Raw genomic sequence first — 20,007 nt, 5'->3', positions numbered from 1 at the left:
AGTAGCAATATTAATAATGTTGCGTTTATTATGCGTAGTGCACTTAAAATAATTACTACCATATCAAGGAATTGATATGACGGGAATTTTCCGATAGTTTGCTTGGTGCTGCAATAAACTGAATGCATCATAATTTGCCATATCAGTAGAACGCATGTCCAACTCTGAAACAGTCATAGCAGAAAAAACTTGTTATAATTTAGCTGACTCCTCACTTCCATTTTCCATCATCTTCCATTTAAATCCAGCTTCAGGATGGAGGGAAGCGGTGTTCTGTGGGGATTAGCCTTTTGCTTTGTTGTTAGCCTCGCTCGGCATCCGCGTTGCTGCTTCCGATTACAGCGCTTGCGTGTCTTCCGTAGACGGCCCCCGCTGGTACTATACTCCGCTGCGTCAAAGGCGGCTGGATGTAGCCGGCGAAGTATTCCCATGCTAGCGAGGTGGTCCAACGTACACGTATCTTTTAGTCCAAAACGGCCCGATCAATCCACATCCAGAATTGTCTGGTGGTCGTAAGTGATCACGGAGTGTCCACGCTCTAAGCCAGCCATGAAATTTCAAATTGTTTTTGGAAATATTCAACATCGTGTCATCCGGACCAAAGGGGAAGCGAACCATCCAGACTGTTATCGACGCAAAGTTCAAAAGTCATTATCTGTGATGGTATGGGGGTGCATTAGATCCCAAGGTATGGGTAACTTACACATCTGTGAAGGCACCATTAATGCTGAAAGGTACATACAGGTTTTGGAACAACATATGCTGCCATCTAAACGCCGTCTTTTTCATGGACACCCCTGCTTATTTCAGCAAGACAATGCCAAGCCACATTCAGCACGTGTTACAACAGCGTGGCTTCGTAAAAAAAGAGTGCGGGTAATTTCCTGAACCACCTGCAGTCCAGACCTGTCTCCCATCCAAAATGTGTGGCGCATTATGAAGCGTAAAATACGACAGCGGAGACCCCGGACTGTTGAACGACTGAAGTTCTACATAAAACAAGAATGGGAAAGAATTCCACTTTCAAAGCTTCAACAATTAGTTTCCTCAGTTCCCAAACGTTTATTGAGTGTTGTTAAAAGAAAAGGTGATGTAACACAGTGGTGAACATGCCCTTTTCCAACTACTTTGGCACGTGTTGCAGCCATGAAATTCTAAGTTAGTTATTATTTGCAACAAAAAAAAAAAAGTTTATGGGTTTAAACATCAAATATCTTGTCTTTGTAGTACATTCAATTGAATATGGGTTGAAACGGATTTGCAAATCATTGTATTCTGTTTATATTTACATCTAACACAATTTCCGAACTCATATGGAAACGGGGTTTGTACATCACCTCATGTTGCAGAATGATGGCCCTATGTTGCTGTACATCTGTACACAATTCCTGGAACCTGAAAATATCCCAGTTCTTGCATGGCCAGCATACTTACCGTACATGTCACCCAAAAGTATACGACAGCGTGTTCCAGTTCCTGCCAATATCAGGCAACTTCGCACAGCAATTGAAGAAAAAGTGGACCAACATTATACAGGCCACAATTAAAAATCGGATCAACCCTATGTGTTGCATTGCGTGCGGCAAATGGTGGTCACACCAGATACTGACTGCTTTTCTGACCCTCCAGACCCCAATAAAGCACATTTCAGAGTTGCCTTTTATTGCGGACAGCCTAAGGCACACCTGTGCAATAACTCGCTTGATATGCCACACCTGTGAGGTGGGATGGAATATTTTGGCAAATAAGAAGCGCTCACTCACACAGATTTAGACAGATTTGTGAACAATATTTGAGAGGAATAGGTATTTTGTGTATATAGTAAAAGTTGTAGATTTTTTAGTTCAAAAGGGGAGCCAAAACAAAGTGTTTATATTTTTGTTCATGTTTGTTTAAGATGTATGAGCATTCCTCTAATTGTGGATATATTGCATATCCATCCATCCATTTTCTACAGCTTGTCCCTTTTGGGGTCACGGGGGTTGCTGGAGACTATCTGAGTTGTATTCGGGCGGAAGGCGGGCACCCTGGTTTGTTATATATTTTTTTCCCCCTGAAAATGTATACCCTGAAATACCGGTATAGATTCCCAGGTTGCAAGAATAGGTACCGTATTGGTTCAAATGTGAAATGTACCTATCCCTAGGATGCCTGATTATGTTTGTAAGCATGCTGCCAATATAATGTTTGCAGAATTATTTATCATGCAGCACAAATGTTTGCTTGTGTATTGTTTTTTTATGTAATAGATGAATATAATTTGCCTTTTTCATTTAGGAACAATAATGGCTATGTGCTGTAAAACTTTTCATGAACTCAACTCACCTTAATGAGTGTTCATAAATTTGTGTTGGACATCTTAAATGAAGGAGCAATTATGATGTTGGTTTAGAGTAAACAACTAAAAAAGGGGGGCATTGTTTTCCCTAACACAAACATTTGTCTAAATATGGCCTAATACACACATTTTTTTGGGCAAAATCTAATCTGTGGAAGAGAAACCCTCTGTTATGCTTTTAGTCTGTTGAGAATTATGATTAGCATGACTTTAGTAGTATGGCTGATTAGGGCAATTGATCTGTAATTGTTACCATCTTTGGTGCTCCCGTTTTTGTGCAGCATGACGAATTCTTGCTTTTGCCAATCATATAGCCATTCACATTATTTCCATATTCCTTCACAGAGCTTATGTTTTACTTTAGTAGACTTCCTGCTATTTTTACTTACGGTAGTTCTGCTGGGATATTATATAGTCCAGGCGATTTTCCATCTTTCAAATGTGTGATGGCCATTTTTATTTCACTCATTAGTAGTGGTGGTTCATGATCAAATTCTGTGTGTTGCCGTACATCATTTGTCTTAAAGAAGTCGTCATTGAAGGGGTTCTCAACATATCTATTCCATCTCATCAGAATATCTTTTGGTTCTGTCAGTGTGATTTATTCCCTACTCTTGATGCACATTTGGCTGGGTTTGAAGTTAGATGTTTTCACTTTTTGAATCTGTTGGTACAATTCTTAAGACTTTTTCTGCATATTATAGTCCACCTTTCCACATTGTTTTTTCCAGCCATTCCTTTTTGTCGTTTCTAATCTTGCATTGAATTTCTCTCCTGAGTTCTTGATAGTCTTCCTTTTTACCTAATTTAAAGGCTGTCCTCTACCTTTTGCACATACACCATATGAAATAAAAGTAATTTACACTACAGTGACGTTACCATCTATAAGCGTACAAGAATACACTGTTTATGATGGATTTACTGCGACCAACACTCATCCAAAGTGCTAGTAATGGATAGTATATAAGCAGACATCATTGTTTACATCCAGAGCAGCCATCTTTGAAACTAACTTAGGGGTGGTGACAATGCTTCAACTTTCCGGCTCTGAAATCCGACCACAAGGGGCGTTCCAGTAAAAATTCTGATTAAGAAAAAATTAAATTTGCATCGAATTCCTTCTTATTAACGAATAGGGAAAGGGGGACTGACGTATGCCGTAAAGCGATACAGACCCCACAAGGCCATGACAGATGTGTCATTCAACAAGTTTTAAATGCATGATGAAAATATTTTACGAAGGCTGAAAAGTTACTGAGTGCTGCTTTAAGTGAATTATTCTCTTTAATTGTTGTGTTTTTCCCTTAATGACCAATCTGCACTAACACTATTTAAAGCACACATATTTAGAATGTTTTTAAAAGTCAGTGCCTCACCAGCCATGCACCTTACTGCATGCACCTCACAGCTTTATATACAATATAGACTAACACAATTAGCAGGACATCAAATACTTATCCTTTTACCTGCACATTTATGATGAAATGTTTTTTACCTGAATAAAAAATCCATGTGTCACCTGTTCTATTATACCTTTCATCTGCTGTATTTAAATAATAATAATAATAATAATAATGGATCAGATTTATATCGGGCTTTTCTATTGTTAGATACTCAAAGCGCTCACAGAGAAGTGGGAACCCATCATTCATTTACACCTGGTGGTGGCAAGCTACATCTGTAGCCACAGCTGCCCTGGGATAGACTGACGGAAGCGTGGCTGCCAGTTTGCGCCTACGGCCCCTCCGACCACCACCAATCATTCATTCATCATTCATTCACCAGTGTGAGCGGCACCGGGGGCAAAGGGTGAAGTGCCCTGGCCAAGGACACAACGGCAGCGATTTGGATGTCAATAGGTGGGAAGCGAACCTGCAACCCTCAGGTTTCTGGCCCGGCCGCTCTAGAAATGACGACACTTCATTTCTGTTCTTCTGTGGTCACAATAACAATTCACCGTCTGTTTTCTGTAATGCATATAGAGCAAATAAATTAAAAGTCTTCTTTTATTTTTGACTTTGTAGTCAAATTTGGATTTTTTTTTTTTATTGCTTTACTTCATGACCGTAACCGTGGATGAGTGATTGTCACATTTGGAAAGTTCAAACTGGAGGTGTTGTGACAACTTTTTACACTTCGGATACGATACTGATAATGGAGTTTTGGGTCTTGGCTGACACAGATATGGATGTAATATTATATCAGCAGTAAATCATACATACTTGTGGAATGCTTGAAAAAGGTTGATCAAGTGAAAAATAGTCAAACATAGAACAATGGTAGGTATGAAAAACACTAACCTATTTATCATTAATCATTTGCAATGGACATATGCTATCTTTAAGTTGAAGTAGAGTGGTAATTGTTCTTCTGGCATCACTTAGAGGCCACAATAATTCATGAAGTTAATCTCATGACACAGTAAGTTGAAAGATGCGGAAACGTTTGTTACTGAATATTTTTTAATACACTTCTGCTTTGGATACTGTTAAGTAATATGCTACAATACTTATTTTAAACATATTTATATTGACAAATGTGATGTTTATACTGCAATATTGTTTAATTAGGAACACTTTTTATGCATGTCTAACTTGTGTGCTATTGTGTGCTTAACTGCTGTGTAGCTGTTAGCTGCTACTAATTTTTAGCCTACCTTGTTTACCTTTGGTAAATGACTTATGATTGCTGTCAGCCTGATATCTTATATCAATATCAGACAAGGACAGCTCAAGTTCAAATGGTAAGTACAATAGTACCAGTATCTATCCATCCATTTTCTATACCGTATGCTCATTAGGGTGGCGCGTTAGCTGAAAGCTACTAGTACCAGTATTACAATAAAAATATTTTAACTCACTAGTTCCACTCGTCCAAATCCTCCCATGCCGAGAGTCGCTATGACCTGCAGATCCTGGAATGGCTGATTATGTGGCAGGAGCATAATCCTCTCCTTTATACGTATGAGCTCTCGGGCCTCAGCGGAATCAATCTGTGGTGAATGTGGCCTGAGACAGCAATACGAAACTATACTCAAATAATTTCCCACAATAGAGAATATGTTTTCTTACACTCACAGAGCATTTCTCCTCTGATCACTCCTGGAAAGTTCTTCCACATATTCCTTCAAGTAAGCCTGAAGTTCTTCATAGGTTCCTACCATCTGGTTGAAGTTACTGGAGAGAAAGTAAAAAGCTGTCAATTTCTTTTACCTGTCACACAAATATGCAAAGAAGTTAAACGCTTTGAACAACTGAAACAATGACACACTTACTTTGTCAAAAAAGAGATGATGCACATGGAAGGTTTTACTATTATCAACACAAAAGTGTTTACACATGCACAAGCACAGCTTAGTAGACTGTAGTGCTTGAATGGGCGGTTTTGCGAAAAACAAACACAGACACAAACTCCCGTAGCCTACACTTTTATGTAAGCAGTGTAGCCATCTGTATTGCAGTCACTGCCCCACACTAACATTTCACAATGTATTTTGATAAAATAAAGCCAAAGAACAACTCTAAATTTCAATAAAATGTTCTGTTTCCCACCAGTTCCCATTAGAGATTCAATTATTTGCTCTTTGAAGGGAATCGGATCTTGAGGAGCCTTTCGTTTCAAAGAGCGGTAAAAAGACTTGCTCGTTACTTTAGTTTAGACGGTATAGCTTGGTTGGTAGTGTGGATGTGCCAGCAACTTGAGGGTTCCAGGTTTGATCCCCGCTTCCGCCATCCTAGTCACTGCCCTTGTGTTCTTGGGCAAGACACTTTACCCATCTGCTCCCAGTGCCACCTACAATGGTTTAAATGTAACTTGGAGATTGGGTTTCACAATGTAAAGCGCTTTGATCGAGTCACTAGAGAAAAAAAGCGCTATATGATTTTAAGTCACTTCACTTCTTATTATACTGTTTTTTAATCAATGAAAACAAATTACTAGTAGCAGTTAAAAAATAAGATGTGGATTAGAACATTCTATACAAATATTGGTATTAATAGGGCGAAACAATCCTTGTCCAGGCACATCCTCCTGGTTTTGGATTATAAATATTTGGGGTTTTGGCACCAGCCACTGGACTAGATCTGACCAATGTAAGTCCATGAGCACTAACTGATGAAGCCTCTAAGACAAACCAAACAGTCCAGTTGCGATCAATTGAATGCCCTGAGATAGCAATGACCTGGATGAATGAGAACATTCATAGAAATAAACAAATATTAATCTATTGGTGGGAATTGTTCCAAAATATTGACTTTGATTTTATTTTTATTGTGTTTTCATTGTAAATATTACGTACGGTGGTGACATATCCTTATGCTTTAACAGTGACATCACAATTTAGAATTTTCACTCACGGAAACAAACTTTGTAGCACAAGAGCCTTTTAATACAGACAAAACCCATTAGTTATAAGTAAGAATATTATGTATTTATATGTATAAAAAGTATACATCAAACTGAGCAAAAATTAAGATAGAATAAAAATGCGGATACAAAATTTTACTAGCCTGCCTAGTGTGTGTACACACAAACTACGTCAGAACAATGAACCAGAAAAGTTAATCCAAATAAGAATATAAATCCATCCATCCATTTTCCTCCGCTTATTCATGGTCGGTTTGCGGGGGCAGCAGCCTGAACAAAAAAGCCCAGACTTCCCTCTCCCCAGCCACTTTGTCCAGCTCCTCCCGGGGGATCCCGATGCGTTCCCGGGCCAGCCGGGAGACATAGTCTTCCCAACTTGTCCTGGGTCTTCCCCTTGGCCTCCTGCCGGTCGGACGTGCCCCAAACACCTCCCCCTAAGGAGGCGTTCCGGTGGCATCCTGAGCAGATGCCCAAACCACCTCATCTGGTTCCTCTCGATGTGGAGGAGCAGCAGCTTTACTTTGAGTTCCTCCTGGATGACAGCGCTTCTCATCCTATCTCTAAGGGAGAGACCCGCCACCTGGCGGAGGAAACTCATTTCGGCCGCTTGTACCCGTAATCTTGTCCTTTCGGTCATAACCCAAAGCTCATGACCATAGGTGAGGATGGGAACGTAGATCGACCTGTAAATTGAGAGCTTTGCCTTCCGGCCCAGCTCCTTCTTCACCACAACGGATCGATACAGCGTCCACATTACTGAAGACGCCGCACTGATCCGCCTGTCGATCTCACGATCCACTCTTCCCCCACTCGTGAGCAAGACTTCAAGGTACTTGAAGTCCTCCACTTGGGCAAAATCTCCTCCCCAAGTTGGAGATGGCACTCCACCCTTTCCCGGGCGAGAACCATGGACTCTTACTTTTTATAAAGGTATTTAAGCTGCTCTTTGTCTGATCCCTCACCTAATATAAATTATAAATAAAAAATGAAAACAAAGGGAATCCAAATGCTGCAAAGTTACCTTTGACTGTGACTCATTTTCCAGTCATGTTGCCAGTCAGGTGATGCTGTAACTGTAATGTGCATAAAAGAACGACTCCCAAACGAACGGCTCGCTATTGTGAATCGTTTTTTATACAAAAGTCGGCACATTGTGTAAATTGTTAATAAAAATAGAATACAATGATTTGCAAATCCTTTTTAATTTATATTTAATGAATAGACTGCAAAGACAAGATACTTAACGTCCGAACCGGAAAACATTGTTATTTTTTGCAAATCTTAGCTCATTTGGAATTTGATGCCTGCAACAAAAAGTGTAAATTTCTCAGTTCGAACATTCAATATCTTGTCTTCGTAGTCTATTCAATTGAATATAAGTTGAAAAGGATATGTAAATGATTTTTTGACCATTTACACAATGTGCCAACTTCACTGGTTTTGGATTTTGTAGTTAAGTGTATTCCCGGTGCCCTTCAAATTGACTCGCAAAAGGAGAGTCAATCTGAAGGAGCTGCCTCGCAACAGGCCGAGTAAACACATACTGTACGACAGACTAATCGTATCACTAGCTTCTCGAACATACAGTAGTTGTACACGTCAGCTCCAATGACACTAGGACTAGACAATCAGAGATTACAAAGAGGAATATAGCTAGTACTTGTAATCTCAGCAGAAAGATGGCCCGACATTGAGTACTTTTTTGGGCCTGAAAGAGGCAATGATGAAAGATATAGTAGATTAATCCCACTTAACAGGTGGCTGGCTAGTTGCTCTGCAGAACTGCTTCCATTAAAAGTGGTAGATGTCTCCTGCATGTTTGAAAACATAGCAAAACGCCACAGGTAGGAGCATGATAACATGAATGTGCAGTAAGTGAGAGTGTCTCCAAGGTGTTGCCCTGTACCGTACAGGCAAAATCCACATTTAAATAAGGCGGTCTACACCACTTTCAATTGTACAGTCATAGTAAATCACATGCAACATGCCCACTAATAATACACATTTTATTGATTGTACAAGCTGCTTAGTGTGTGGTATTTGCATCTTAGTAAATCAGGTCTTCTATGAAGAAGGCAACGTTACTACTGTATTAGCACAGAATAAAAGAGCTGGAGCATGATGGAACAGCATGTAGACATGATGCCCCTTTCACATATCTGAAGGCCCCCTTATATATGCCTGCCTCGAAGTGGCTCTGGGGGGAAACTACCTTTTTTAGGGGAGACTTTTGCCCATCATTTACAGGTCATTATGAGAGACAAGAGCACATGTCTTTTTTTAAAGGATTTTAAAAGATGATAAAAGCTTGGAAAATACGGCTAATAGGAGTCACCACTGTAGCATTCCATCAACGTTTTATATACACGCTGCTTGAACTTTAACAGTCCATTCATGATTTCGCGGGCTTTTTGTGCGATTATCATCGCCTAAAATGCCTGTATTTGCTGCATATTTTTCAGAAAGTTGCAACATTTTTTTTTTTTTTATTAATCTTCATTACCCACAAGGCTTAGCGCTGTAGACAGGAACAGGAAGTATGCGGGAGGATGACAGATGAACAACTATGCTAAAATCTGGCTCATGTATTATCTGATTATTAATACATTTGCATTTCCGTAAAGCAGGGCTATTCAGCTACATAATAAAGAGGGCTGCAGGTTCAAGGGCAAAATGGCTTAGGGGTCAAACATGGAAATTTGGATTTTTGTCAGAAAGTGCCTTCGCAGGTTTTATTCCTTTGAGATTAAGTTTACTTAACAGCAAAGTAAACACATCGGCTTTCACAATCCATTGTCACTAAATTCATTATTCTACCCTTGCTACTTGTTTCCAGCGTGTGCAGCTAGACAGAAAGTTAACCGTTAACATAAATTAACAGAAGCTCCAGAAGTTTTGATGAGGACTGTTGTTCTTTCTTTAGAATTATTTTCCTTCCTCAGTTTTATTTCTTTACAATTCTTCCTAAATTTAGGTTTGTAAGACTGAAAATAGAAACATAAGATAAACATTACAAAATGACTCCATTGTGTCTTTTGCATAAATAAAATAGAGGGTTTAGTGTTAATACATTCACACAATAAACTACAGATGTTGACACATACAGCAATTTAACATCCACAGTAAACTTTGCACACAAATAAACCTAAGGTGTAGCGTTATTGTCCTCTACTGGTCAGATTTAGTGCTACATGTATTAAATGCACTTTGATTGCCAGAGAGTTATAACTACTCAGCCAAAAAACACAACCACGAAAACAAAAGACATCACAAAGTGGCTGTCCGACAGAAAACAATGCCTCAAGTGCTGGCTCAGGGGAGAACATTCATACTTGCTGGTTCAGCTGCTGTTATGTTTGATGTTTGCTATATATTTACATTTTATTTTCAGGGTCGATATTTGCCATATTATTATTTTTATGCCATATTTGGTTAGAATGAGTCTTCGTCTACTCACCCCACTGCTGCTTCATTGTGAAACATATGCCTCGCTGTTGGGTGGCGGGAGTACTGCATGCATGAGAAACCCTAGTTTAAATGGTTTAATCAAGCCTATTTGGGGGTTATTTGGTGGGCCAAATGAAAAGCTTTAGTTGAATAGCCTGCCCTGATGCCATAATGAATAAATCTGTCTCTCTTAATTGTGCAGTTTGAGCAATCAAGACTTGTTGTATTGTGATACATTGTTCTTTCTGCTTCAGCAACATAGGAAACATAAGTTTTGATTAGAAAGTTTACGTGTGTGCTGCGGGTATTGGACAAAGTTGCGAGGCTGCACATAATTCACAGGGATTGGTGCGATCGCGACATTGTGAATTCCTGTATGGACTGCTTTAAATTAGCCGGTTATACTCGAAACCAGGTACACTTTAGGATTTGATATACGTGACAAACCAGATACTCACTCTCTGTCCACCACTAGACAGCGTGTGTCATTCTCATTGCAGATGATGTTGGCTGAGCGAAGATCTTCACTGCAACGATACAGAAAGTATCAACCATTAATATGGCCAAGGTAGAGCAATCCAACTACTAAATGCACAATATTGGGGAAAAAAACCTGTATAAACTAACCGAATGAAGGGGAGAACATGCAAACTGCTTTAGAGTTTAATTTCTCTGAGGGATTGGTGTAGAACACATGTTTTTAACCTCTCAAGTAGTGGCATTATCAAAGTGGCTGTGTTGTATTTATTTGTTAGAAGCAAATAACTAATCTTGTCTTTTCATATACTGTATATGAAAAAAAAAATTTTGCAATAAGCATTTTCCTGTGTCTGCTCGCAAACAGTGCCAGTGGCTCCCTGGATGCACCTCCAGCCCGTTTAAAAGGATCACACTGCAGGACTCTGTAATGGCCCAAAAATGGTATTCCATTGCTTGCATGCCTCTAAACAAGGCAAAACTCCACAGGTAGGACCATGATAACATTGAATGTGCAGTAAATAAGTGTTTCCTTGGTGAACGCCGCATAGTACACATACAAATATAATTTAAATAGATTTGCACATGCACCGTCTTAGTAGATCACACACCACACACCCAACCACGAACAGTACACACAATATCATAATTTGCACACGCCCTTTAGCGCTTGGTATTTTTATCATATAAGGACAGGCCCTATATGTAATATAAAGGACTAAAAACATACATATTCACCTACCTGATGAGTGCTTTCTCTCCAAAGTAGTCTCCGACTCCAAGGGTCTTAATTTCCTGAGGCTCGGAAAAGCCTTCTGTGCTTTGTGTAACTATCACCTTCAAACAAATGTGTCTCATTAAGTAAATCAAATTCAATAATGGTATGCTTACATTAGAGATGTGCAGTCAGGTTAATGGCTGGTGAGGCACTGACTTTATTTTTTACTTCTTGAGCTCTGCTCAATATTAATCCAGGTTGCTCATTAACACGGTAGCAAGAACAAAAAGGAGATAACTTGCATTTTGCCAAATTGTTGTTTTCAAATACTGAACCCCATTTAATATTTGTCTGCAGTTTATTTGTCTGCAGTTTATTGTCCGATTTCTATCGATAGTCGTACAGTAAACGTTGGTATAGGTGAAATCACGAGGCAGTAATGTGCAGATGCCATGGCTGTTTATAACAACATGCTAAATGATGTTGTTTTTATTATGTGGTTAGCCCCGATGACTGCTTTAGACCCCCAAATATGCCACTGATCAGACCATGATTTTCTACTGTGCGGGTCTGGTGATTTTAATTGGAATATGTTCAGATAATGGAAGGACGAGACATGTTTTTGGTATTTCATTAATTCTGCACTTTTACTTCTACATTATTACTCCTACTTACTTTTGTACTTCTGTGTCATTATTACTATTACTTTTTTCTGCTACAGTATAAAATGTGATTACAGTACATGTGTTGTTTACATTATAGTTACCGTATTTTTTTTAACCATAATCCATAATCCATTGCACCAGATTATAAAACGCACTCCCGATGATATTTTAATTTAAAAGGCACACTGGAATGTAAGGCGCATAAAGGGGTCATATCATGATTTTTTTTTGTCGACATTTAAAACACCTCCGAGTGGTCTACTGTACATAACATGTAATTATGTTTCTTTGGTCCAAATGTTGCATAGATTATGTTGTTTCTTTATCGATTTAAATAACAGAAACTAAAAGCTTAGTTGTTGTTGTTGTTGTGCAGGACAGCAAAGTGCTTTATTCACCAAGTATGACCACATTATAGTGTATTTATTGATTTTTGTTAGCATCAACAAATTATCCCTAATAGTATCAATAAACTAGATGAATAAATCTCTCGTAGGCTCAACCGCGTATACTATATCCTGATATCGCTGGCAAACATTCATGCTGAACAACAGGGACATATTCAGCTAAATAATACAACAAAATATACATCACATAATAAAAACAATTGCAGAAATGAATTGCAGATGAGACTAATTTGTAGCAGGAAATTAACTTCAAACAAACGTATCCTTTTTCTCATTTATGCCACTATACCAGCAGCATGGCACTCGGTATGTCAATCAAATACGTTACTTAGCGACACACGAATACGTCCAATTTTCTCTTTCACGGATTATTGCTTTCATTTGTGGAACCCTTGGATGTAAAGACAAGATGTGCCTCCAATCTTTTCTTCTCTAAATACTGTGTCAAGTGAAGTGAGCTAGCAGGAACCCCTTGATGATGATAAAGGTTTTAAATCTTTAAAAAAATATATTTTTGATTTAACATTTTTTCTGTGATCGCTTTTATACTTTCCTCTAAACATTTCAAAATAGGCCTAGATCGGCACTGATTCAGGTTAATAATTGGTACTTTAACTTTAATAAACAGTGGCCTAACGGGGCTTAGACCATCGCATGAAACCAAAATGTGCTCGGAAGTGCCTCTAAGTCACGTGATTGCAACTCACCTATAAAGTAATTAAATTACTTTTTATAAGAGTAAGCAGGAATCTGATTATTTTTTCAAAGTACTGTAACTGTGGCAACACTGATCACTCGATATAAAGAATATTTATTCACTCGTGAATTTTTGTAGAAAAAATGCAGATCGACATGACACAAAATTATAAGTATTTCAAATGGCAAGTTTCTGGCTCTAAGAAACACTAAAACTACATGGTGGTAGTCAGTGACAACTTCATTTTTAGATCAAGCAAAGGGAATATATGCAATCTCTCCAACAAAATGGAATCATGAAAATCATTCAAACAAATAAGACTACAAAACACCACTAGTACTTTGTTGCACCACCTCTGGCTTTTATAACAGCTTGCAGTCTCTGAGCGAGTGACAAACAGTGCTCTCCATCAATCTTTTTTCCATTTTCTCTCTGATTGATTGTCAGATCATTTATGCAGGTTGCTGTTTTATCATGGATTATTTTCTTCAATTCCACCACAGATTTTCACTTGGATTAAAATCCTTTTTGCAGGCCAGCACATTGACTTTACAAATCTTACTTTCAAGTGAAGTTTTAATTTTTAATTTTTGCTTTATTGCAAGATGCATTATTATCTTAAAAAAGTAAGTCATCATCTCCAAACATCCTTTTGATTGATGGATTAAGATATGTGTCCAAAATGTCAAGGTAAACTTGTGCATTTATTTAAGCCATCTCCGCAGTGCCATTACCTGACATGCAGCTGCGTATCTTCAATGAATGTGAAAATGTTTATGTTTTCTTCTGGCAGTCCTTATAAATCTCATTGGACTGGCACTAAACAAAACTTTAAACAAAAACACCTTTCCTGACACAGATTTGCGATTCATCCCTGAATATGACTTTTATCCAATCATCCATAGTCCACGATTGCTTTCCTTAGTCGATTTTAACTTAATCTTTTTCTATTTAGGTGTAATGCCCGCGCTCGTTTAGCTTTTCTTTATTTAAATCTCATCTCTTTTAGCGTTTTTTTTAGAATTTGTTCAGATATGGGGGCTCCAGAGTCTGCCCATTTGTTCTTTATTTGTTTTGCTGTGCATTTTCAGTTTTTTGTATTGATCCATGGGTACCATTCACATTTGAACCGGTATGTACCAATTCCCAGTATGTGGGAATCAATACCGGTTGTCAACAGTATCAATTTTCCGTACTTTTGTGTGTTAATAGATATTGATTGATTTAATAATAACATATTTTTTTTCACTGGAATATTTAAAAATGAGCTGATTACAACAACTGTTGTACAGTTGTTAAATCTTGTATTATCATTACATCTCTGAGTCAATTTTATTTGGCCATACTCAATTCTGCTTAAGCAGACCCAGCTGCAGAAAAACATTTCGGGGGTGGGGGGGGCAATTCATTTTTTCAGGGGGGCACCTGCCAAAAATTGATTCCCGCCGTATGCTGAAGCTCCACTGCTTGTACTTTGTCTAACAACTGATTACTATAGGTAAGAAAAACACTTTATATTTGTGGTTATTGTAACGATATGTGTTTGAAACAATTTAGGCCTTTATCATGTCCAAAAAATTTAAAGTTTTGGCCATTTCTATGGTATTAATCGATTTGATGTTGATGTGCTAAAACCCTTTTCTTGTTTCAAAGCTCCATACAATATTAAATGCCCTTTGTTCAAGCACATAATAAATAATAAAAACGTTTTTGGATCTATTCATTAAATCAATTTATTATTGGCTGCCAAAAAGGGATTCAAAGTAATGTTTTGATATGGACACATCTCATCTGTGCTTCTCGCACAGAAGACGTATCAAAATATTACTTTGAATCAATTTGGCAAACATAGGTTGTAGTTTGGGGTAGGTTTCAGCTTTTCAGCACAGTGTGTACTTTATAATTACATATGTAACTATCTTGGGGTAAACAAATAATTCGTGCACAAATGAGATGTGGCAAAGTATTGACTCACTTTTTGGCAGCCAAACTTTAAACTAGCGAGCAAGCGCCAGTCAGTCCGTGGGTTTATCAATGTGCAGTTATCCCTTTTTATTTTTTAATTATTTTAAGTAATTTTCTTTTAAAATGGTAATAGTAACCTTTGGGAGTTTTACTTCATTAATACCATTTATCGCTATATCCCGAGTTCGAGCCGGCTGAGTCAGCAACCAGACGTGATTTAATGTGCAACAGTGCGACCTAGGTACCGTATTATTGCACTGTTGGACTGGCGGGATTCGATCGGTGACAATAATGTATCAGATTCGGTGCCCATCCCGCGTTATTTTCATTGGTCTACCAGTATTCTTGCCTTTTACAACTTCTCCATGTTGTTTGGTCCAGATTTTAGACAGAGCTGACTGTAAACAATCAACATCTTTTGTAACATTGTATGATGATTTTCTTTTTTAAAATGTTTGCTAATCCTCTCCTTTGTTTCAATTTAGATCTCTATCATGTTGGAGCCATGATTCATGTCAATCTACCTGTTGCAACAGTTCACCTTTTTAACTGCAGACAAATGAACATATTTAATCTAAAACAGGTGTTAGCTTTGGAAATGAAAATGTACAGGGTGATTGCATACATTTTTCCTCAGATTTGAGTGGTCCCATAATTTTTTACTCTACTTGATCCAAAAATTAAACTGTTACGCACTACCACAATATATACACCGGTGTATTCATTTTTTTGTGTGTGTTTTTTAAAATTAGAGAGTTGCCATTTGTAATTACTATAGTTTTGTGTAACGGTAATAAAATAAAAATAGCTGAAAAGACATCCTCAAAGTATGGTGATTCCATAATTTTTGTCAGGGGTTGTAGAAAGGACTGCCCCCATTGAAGTGTTAATATCAGAGATTTTGGATGCAGTCAGATGTACCGTAAACCAATACTGTTTTTTTTCTTTTCTGATGTCGGGTAGGAACACCCCTTACAGTAGGGGTCTCAGACACGCGGCCACGGGCCAATTATGGCCCGCATGTTGATATGAAAATGTATTTTAGTGCGGCCCGCGAGTTTTATATATGTGGCGTGAATTTTTCCGGCAAACTTAAGAATTTCAGGGCGATCATTCCCTCAATTTCATGTTGAGTTTCTCCGACTTGTAAATTATTCAGTGTGTGCCGCAAAGGTTCTACTTTTGGAGTCTACAACCTGTACAAGTAGCTTGTCAGGTCAGCCATATGATGGATATGGCTAATTGACACATGTGAGTGACTGCAAGACATACTTGATCAACAGCCGCACAGGTCACACCGAGGGTGGCAATATAAACAAGTTTAACACTGTTACAAATATGCGCCAAACTGTGAACCCACACCAAACAACAATGACAAACACATTTTGGGAGAACATCTGCACCGTAACACAAAATAAACACAACAGAACAAATACCCAGAATCCCATGCAGCCCTGACTCTTCTGGGCTACATTATACACCAACGCTACCACCAAACCCCGACCCCCAACCCTGCCGCCACACATTAAACCATGCGTCGGTTGAGGTGGTGTATATTGTAGCTCAAAAGAGTTACGGCTGCAAGGTGTTCTGGGTATTTATTCTGTTGTGTTTATGATGTGTTACGGTGCAGATGTTCTCCCGAAATGTGTTTGTCATTCTTGTTTGGTGTGGGTTCACAGTGTGGCGCATATTAGTAACAGTATTAGATTTGTTTGTATCGCAACCCTCAGTGTGACCTGTATGGCTGTTGATCAAGTATGTCTTGCAGTCACCAATGTGTGTCTGTAGAATACTTATACGTCTTATACGTATATGGCTGAGCCAGCATGCTGTAATTGTCAGATAGAGCTTGTTCAATGATATGACGTATACAACGTTAAAGGCAGCGCTAATACGACACACCCTTAATGTTTTTGGCCATTGGCCAGGCGAATATCGGGACAATTTTGATAGATGCCCACCGAAATTCGGAAGTCTCCTGGAAAATCGGTAGAGTTGGTAAGTATGTTGCCAGAGCGGGAAAACTATATAAAGACGATGAACAAATTAAAAATCGCATATTAGATATTTTGTGAAATTTATTCTTGCGGCCCAGCCTCACCCAGTGTCTGCAGTCAGTGGCCCCAAGTCATCTGAGTTCAAAACCCCTGCTTTACAGTAAAGAAAACAAGTTTCTTCCAAATATAATATTGCAGACAAACGAAATCAAGCACAGACCATCCAACCCAGTTTTTAAATATTGTGCAATAAAGTATATATGGTCGGTTCCTTCAACTTCATCTCAGGTTTGTGCCTTGGATTTGATCAGGAAATTCAACAACTTTTATCATAGAAATAATAATAAAAAAAACAAAAAACAAGATTGGAATAATACAGAGAAACGGTTCAATGGACAAATATTATTTTATGTATTAAATGATACATGGGTTGTACTTGTATAGCGCTGTTCTACCTTCAAGGTACTCAAAGCGCTTTGACACTACTTCCACATTTACCCATTCACACACACATTCACACACTGATGGAGGGAGCTGCCATGCAAGGCGCTAACCAGCACCCATCAGGAGCAAGGGTGAAGTGTCTTGCTCAGGACACAACGGACGTGACAAGGTTGGTACTAGGTGGGGATTGAACCAGGGACCCTCAGGTTGCGCACGGCCAATTTCCCACTGCGCCACGCCGAAAATGTTTATTTCCATGATGACAGGCGCCTCCCCCGCCAGCCCTGATCGCACATTGATTAATCTTTGCTGTGCAAGTGAGCAGGTAAATCTTACTTCTCCTTTCGCTATGATGAAGAAAGTGTTCCCCTCTTCACCTTCACGAATAATGTATTCTCCTTTCTCAAAGTAGTCCTGCAAAAAGACACATAAAAAAACGAAAAATGGTTCTTCGTCATTCATCTCAAATTTAACTTATAACAAAACAATAAATTCAAGAGAAATAAAAATATAGCCTCACAATTTCAAGACAGTCAACAATCTTGGCAAGTTTCTCTTCTGGCAGTTCTCGAAGTAGGGACACACTTACAAAAAAGAAAGAAATGGGTGTATTTTGTTAGTTGATGTTGTAGAATCAAGGTTATCACTGCCATACTTGTATCTTGAAGCTTACTTTGCACAGAACAGGAAGCCATTTTGCGCTAACAATAGATATGTTACTTTTTTTCACGTGAGGAAGTAAAAGCCACTTTTTCGATCGAGTACCACACACAACAGTTGTTAAAAATTTAATGAAAGGATAGTTAGGAAGTCTTGAGTCCCGAAGCGGGAATCGAACCTGGAACCCACTTAAGTTGCTGGCACGGCCACTCTACCAACCGAGCTATACCGCCCCCGATGGAATGAAAGCTCAGTTAAAAAAAAGAAGGTATAGAGGATGTCTGGAGTAACTTTTTTATCTAAGACTCTCCTGTCATCAAAACATGTCAACACACCTCTTTTATACAAATCTTACACTTATGGTTTCACAATAATACACGTCTAACGACCATAGCAAAATGAAAAACTGTCTTACTTTACGATCCTGCTTTGTCAAAGATGTTTTGTAATTGAATTTGTGATATTTCTACCTAAATAAATGTTTGCTGGCAGATTGAACTGAAGTGTATTATTATTTTCTAAGATGTTCTGTTTGAAAGTCCTCAGTTGCAGAATGTTTAGCAGGCTGAATATTAAATTGTATTAATGAATAAATAGAGAAGATCAAGACATTGACATGCAACAAAACCAATACTATTAACTTGTACAACATGTAACGTACAAACTAAGAGAAGCATTTATTTAGGTGGAACTATCATAGATTACATTACCAAATTTAGATAGAACTATCACAGATTACATTACCAAACATCTTTGACAATCAAATCGTGATTGTAAAAATCCACAATGTGTTTTATTAATGCATACAACTGGTATCTAAACATGGCATAGCTTCTCCTTTGAATGCAAATACTTTTACAGCAGGAACAAAAATGTTGTATTGCAACAAAATAAAAAGTCTGGCAAGACACCAATTTTTTAAATAGTCATTAAAAGCTTGTTTATGTCCTTTTTGTGTTGAGCTGATTAAAAAAGCATAATGTTTGAAAAACATTTCATTATACAAACTAATTGTCTTGCCATGGTAACAACAATTTGAAAATGATATGTCGAGGGTACACATTTTAATGTGATTAATTCTGGGTTAACTCTGAACAAACTGCGATTAAATTGGGATTTAATATTTTCTTTGTTTGACAGCCCTAAAATGAAAACCAATTTCCATAAAAATTACTATTTTGGCTCCCATATAATGTCAACAAAAACGAAGAATTTGATGAGTTGGTCGACATTGGATGGTTGTTGACTGAAACGGGTTAAACAGTGTCTCAAGTAGGGAGGGTTACTGGCACTGGTGGGACTTTAACGGAAATTGGATACGGCGTTTTGTCAAAATGCGCTATCCATAAAAAAAAGCTACCCAACACCACTGAGCATGTGCACGCATGCACTACAACGCTAAAGTTTTCCTTGAACAAAAGTACAATCGCACATAAATAGATTGTTTAGACATACCTCATGTAGGCTTTATCACTCGCGCTACATAAGAGTAATTATTCAAAATTATATTCCTTTCATTGTGTCCGTGGATTTCAAATTGATGCAAATATTGGTAGCCTACATTTTGGTTTCATCACCATTGCTTACTAGTAAAAGCAACCGGTAAGTTTTTTTTTGACAAAGCAGCTCATTTCGACAGAACACTAGCGCATAATGCTACCGTGTAGTTTTGACCTCACTATTCCCCTCTGGCAGCAGTAGTGATCCTTTTGCTGGTTCAATCCAATCCACTTTATTTATGTAGCACATTTAAAAAACAACAACAATGGAAGTTTCACAAAGTGCTGCACAGAAGTTGAGACATACATACTATGAGAGTCAATA

The 20,007-nt window shown here is 38.2% G+C and overlaps 1 protein-coding gene across 2 annotated transcripts in view; it reads right to left on the bottom strand.

Annotated features, from left to right (window-relative positions):
• The window catches only part of LOC133559355 (cGMP-dependent protein kinase 2), a 133,222-nt gene that overhangs the window by 56,677 nt on the left and 56,538 nt on the right, over window positions 1-20,007 (bottom strand). For both annotated transcript variants that reach the window (XM_061911055.1, XM_061911056.1), the window contains exons 7-12: window positions 18,044-18,107; window positions 17,860-17,937; window positions 11,370-11,464; window positions 10,609-10,677; window positions 5,416-5,514; window positions 5,199-5,346 (exon numbers count right to left, since the gene is read on the bottom strand). In XM_061911055.1, the coding sequence (XP_061767039.1) occupies window positions 5,199-5,346; window positions 5,416-5,514; window positions 10,609-10,677; window positions 11,370-11,464; window positions 17,860-17,937; window positions 18,044-18,107 (553 nt within the window). The remainder of the gene's footprint in view (window positions 1-5,198; window positions 5,347-5,415; window positions 5,515-10,608; window positions 10,678-11,369; window positions 11,465-17,859; window positions 17,938-18,043; window positions 18,108-20,007) is intronic.

The sequence above is a fragment of the Nerophis ophidion genome, linkage group LG09 (assembly GCF_033978795.1).
Source record: "Nerophis ophidion isolate RoL-2023_Sa linkage group LG09, RoL_Noph_v1.0, whole genome shotgun sequence".
NCBI classification, from domain to species: Eukaryota; Metazoa; Chordata; class Actinopteri; order Syngnathiformes; family Syngnathidae; genus Nerophis; species Nerophis ophidion.
Note: the sequence above shows the minus strand (reverse complement) of the source record. Positions and strands in the feature narration are given on the sequence as shown.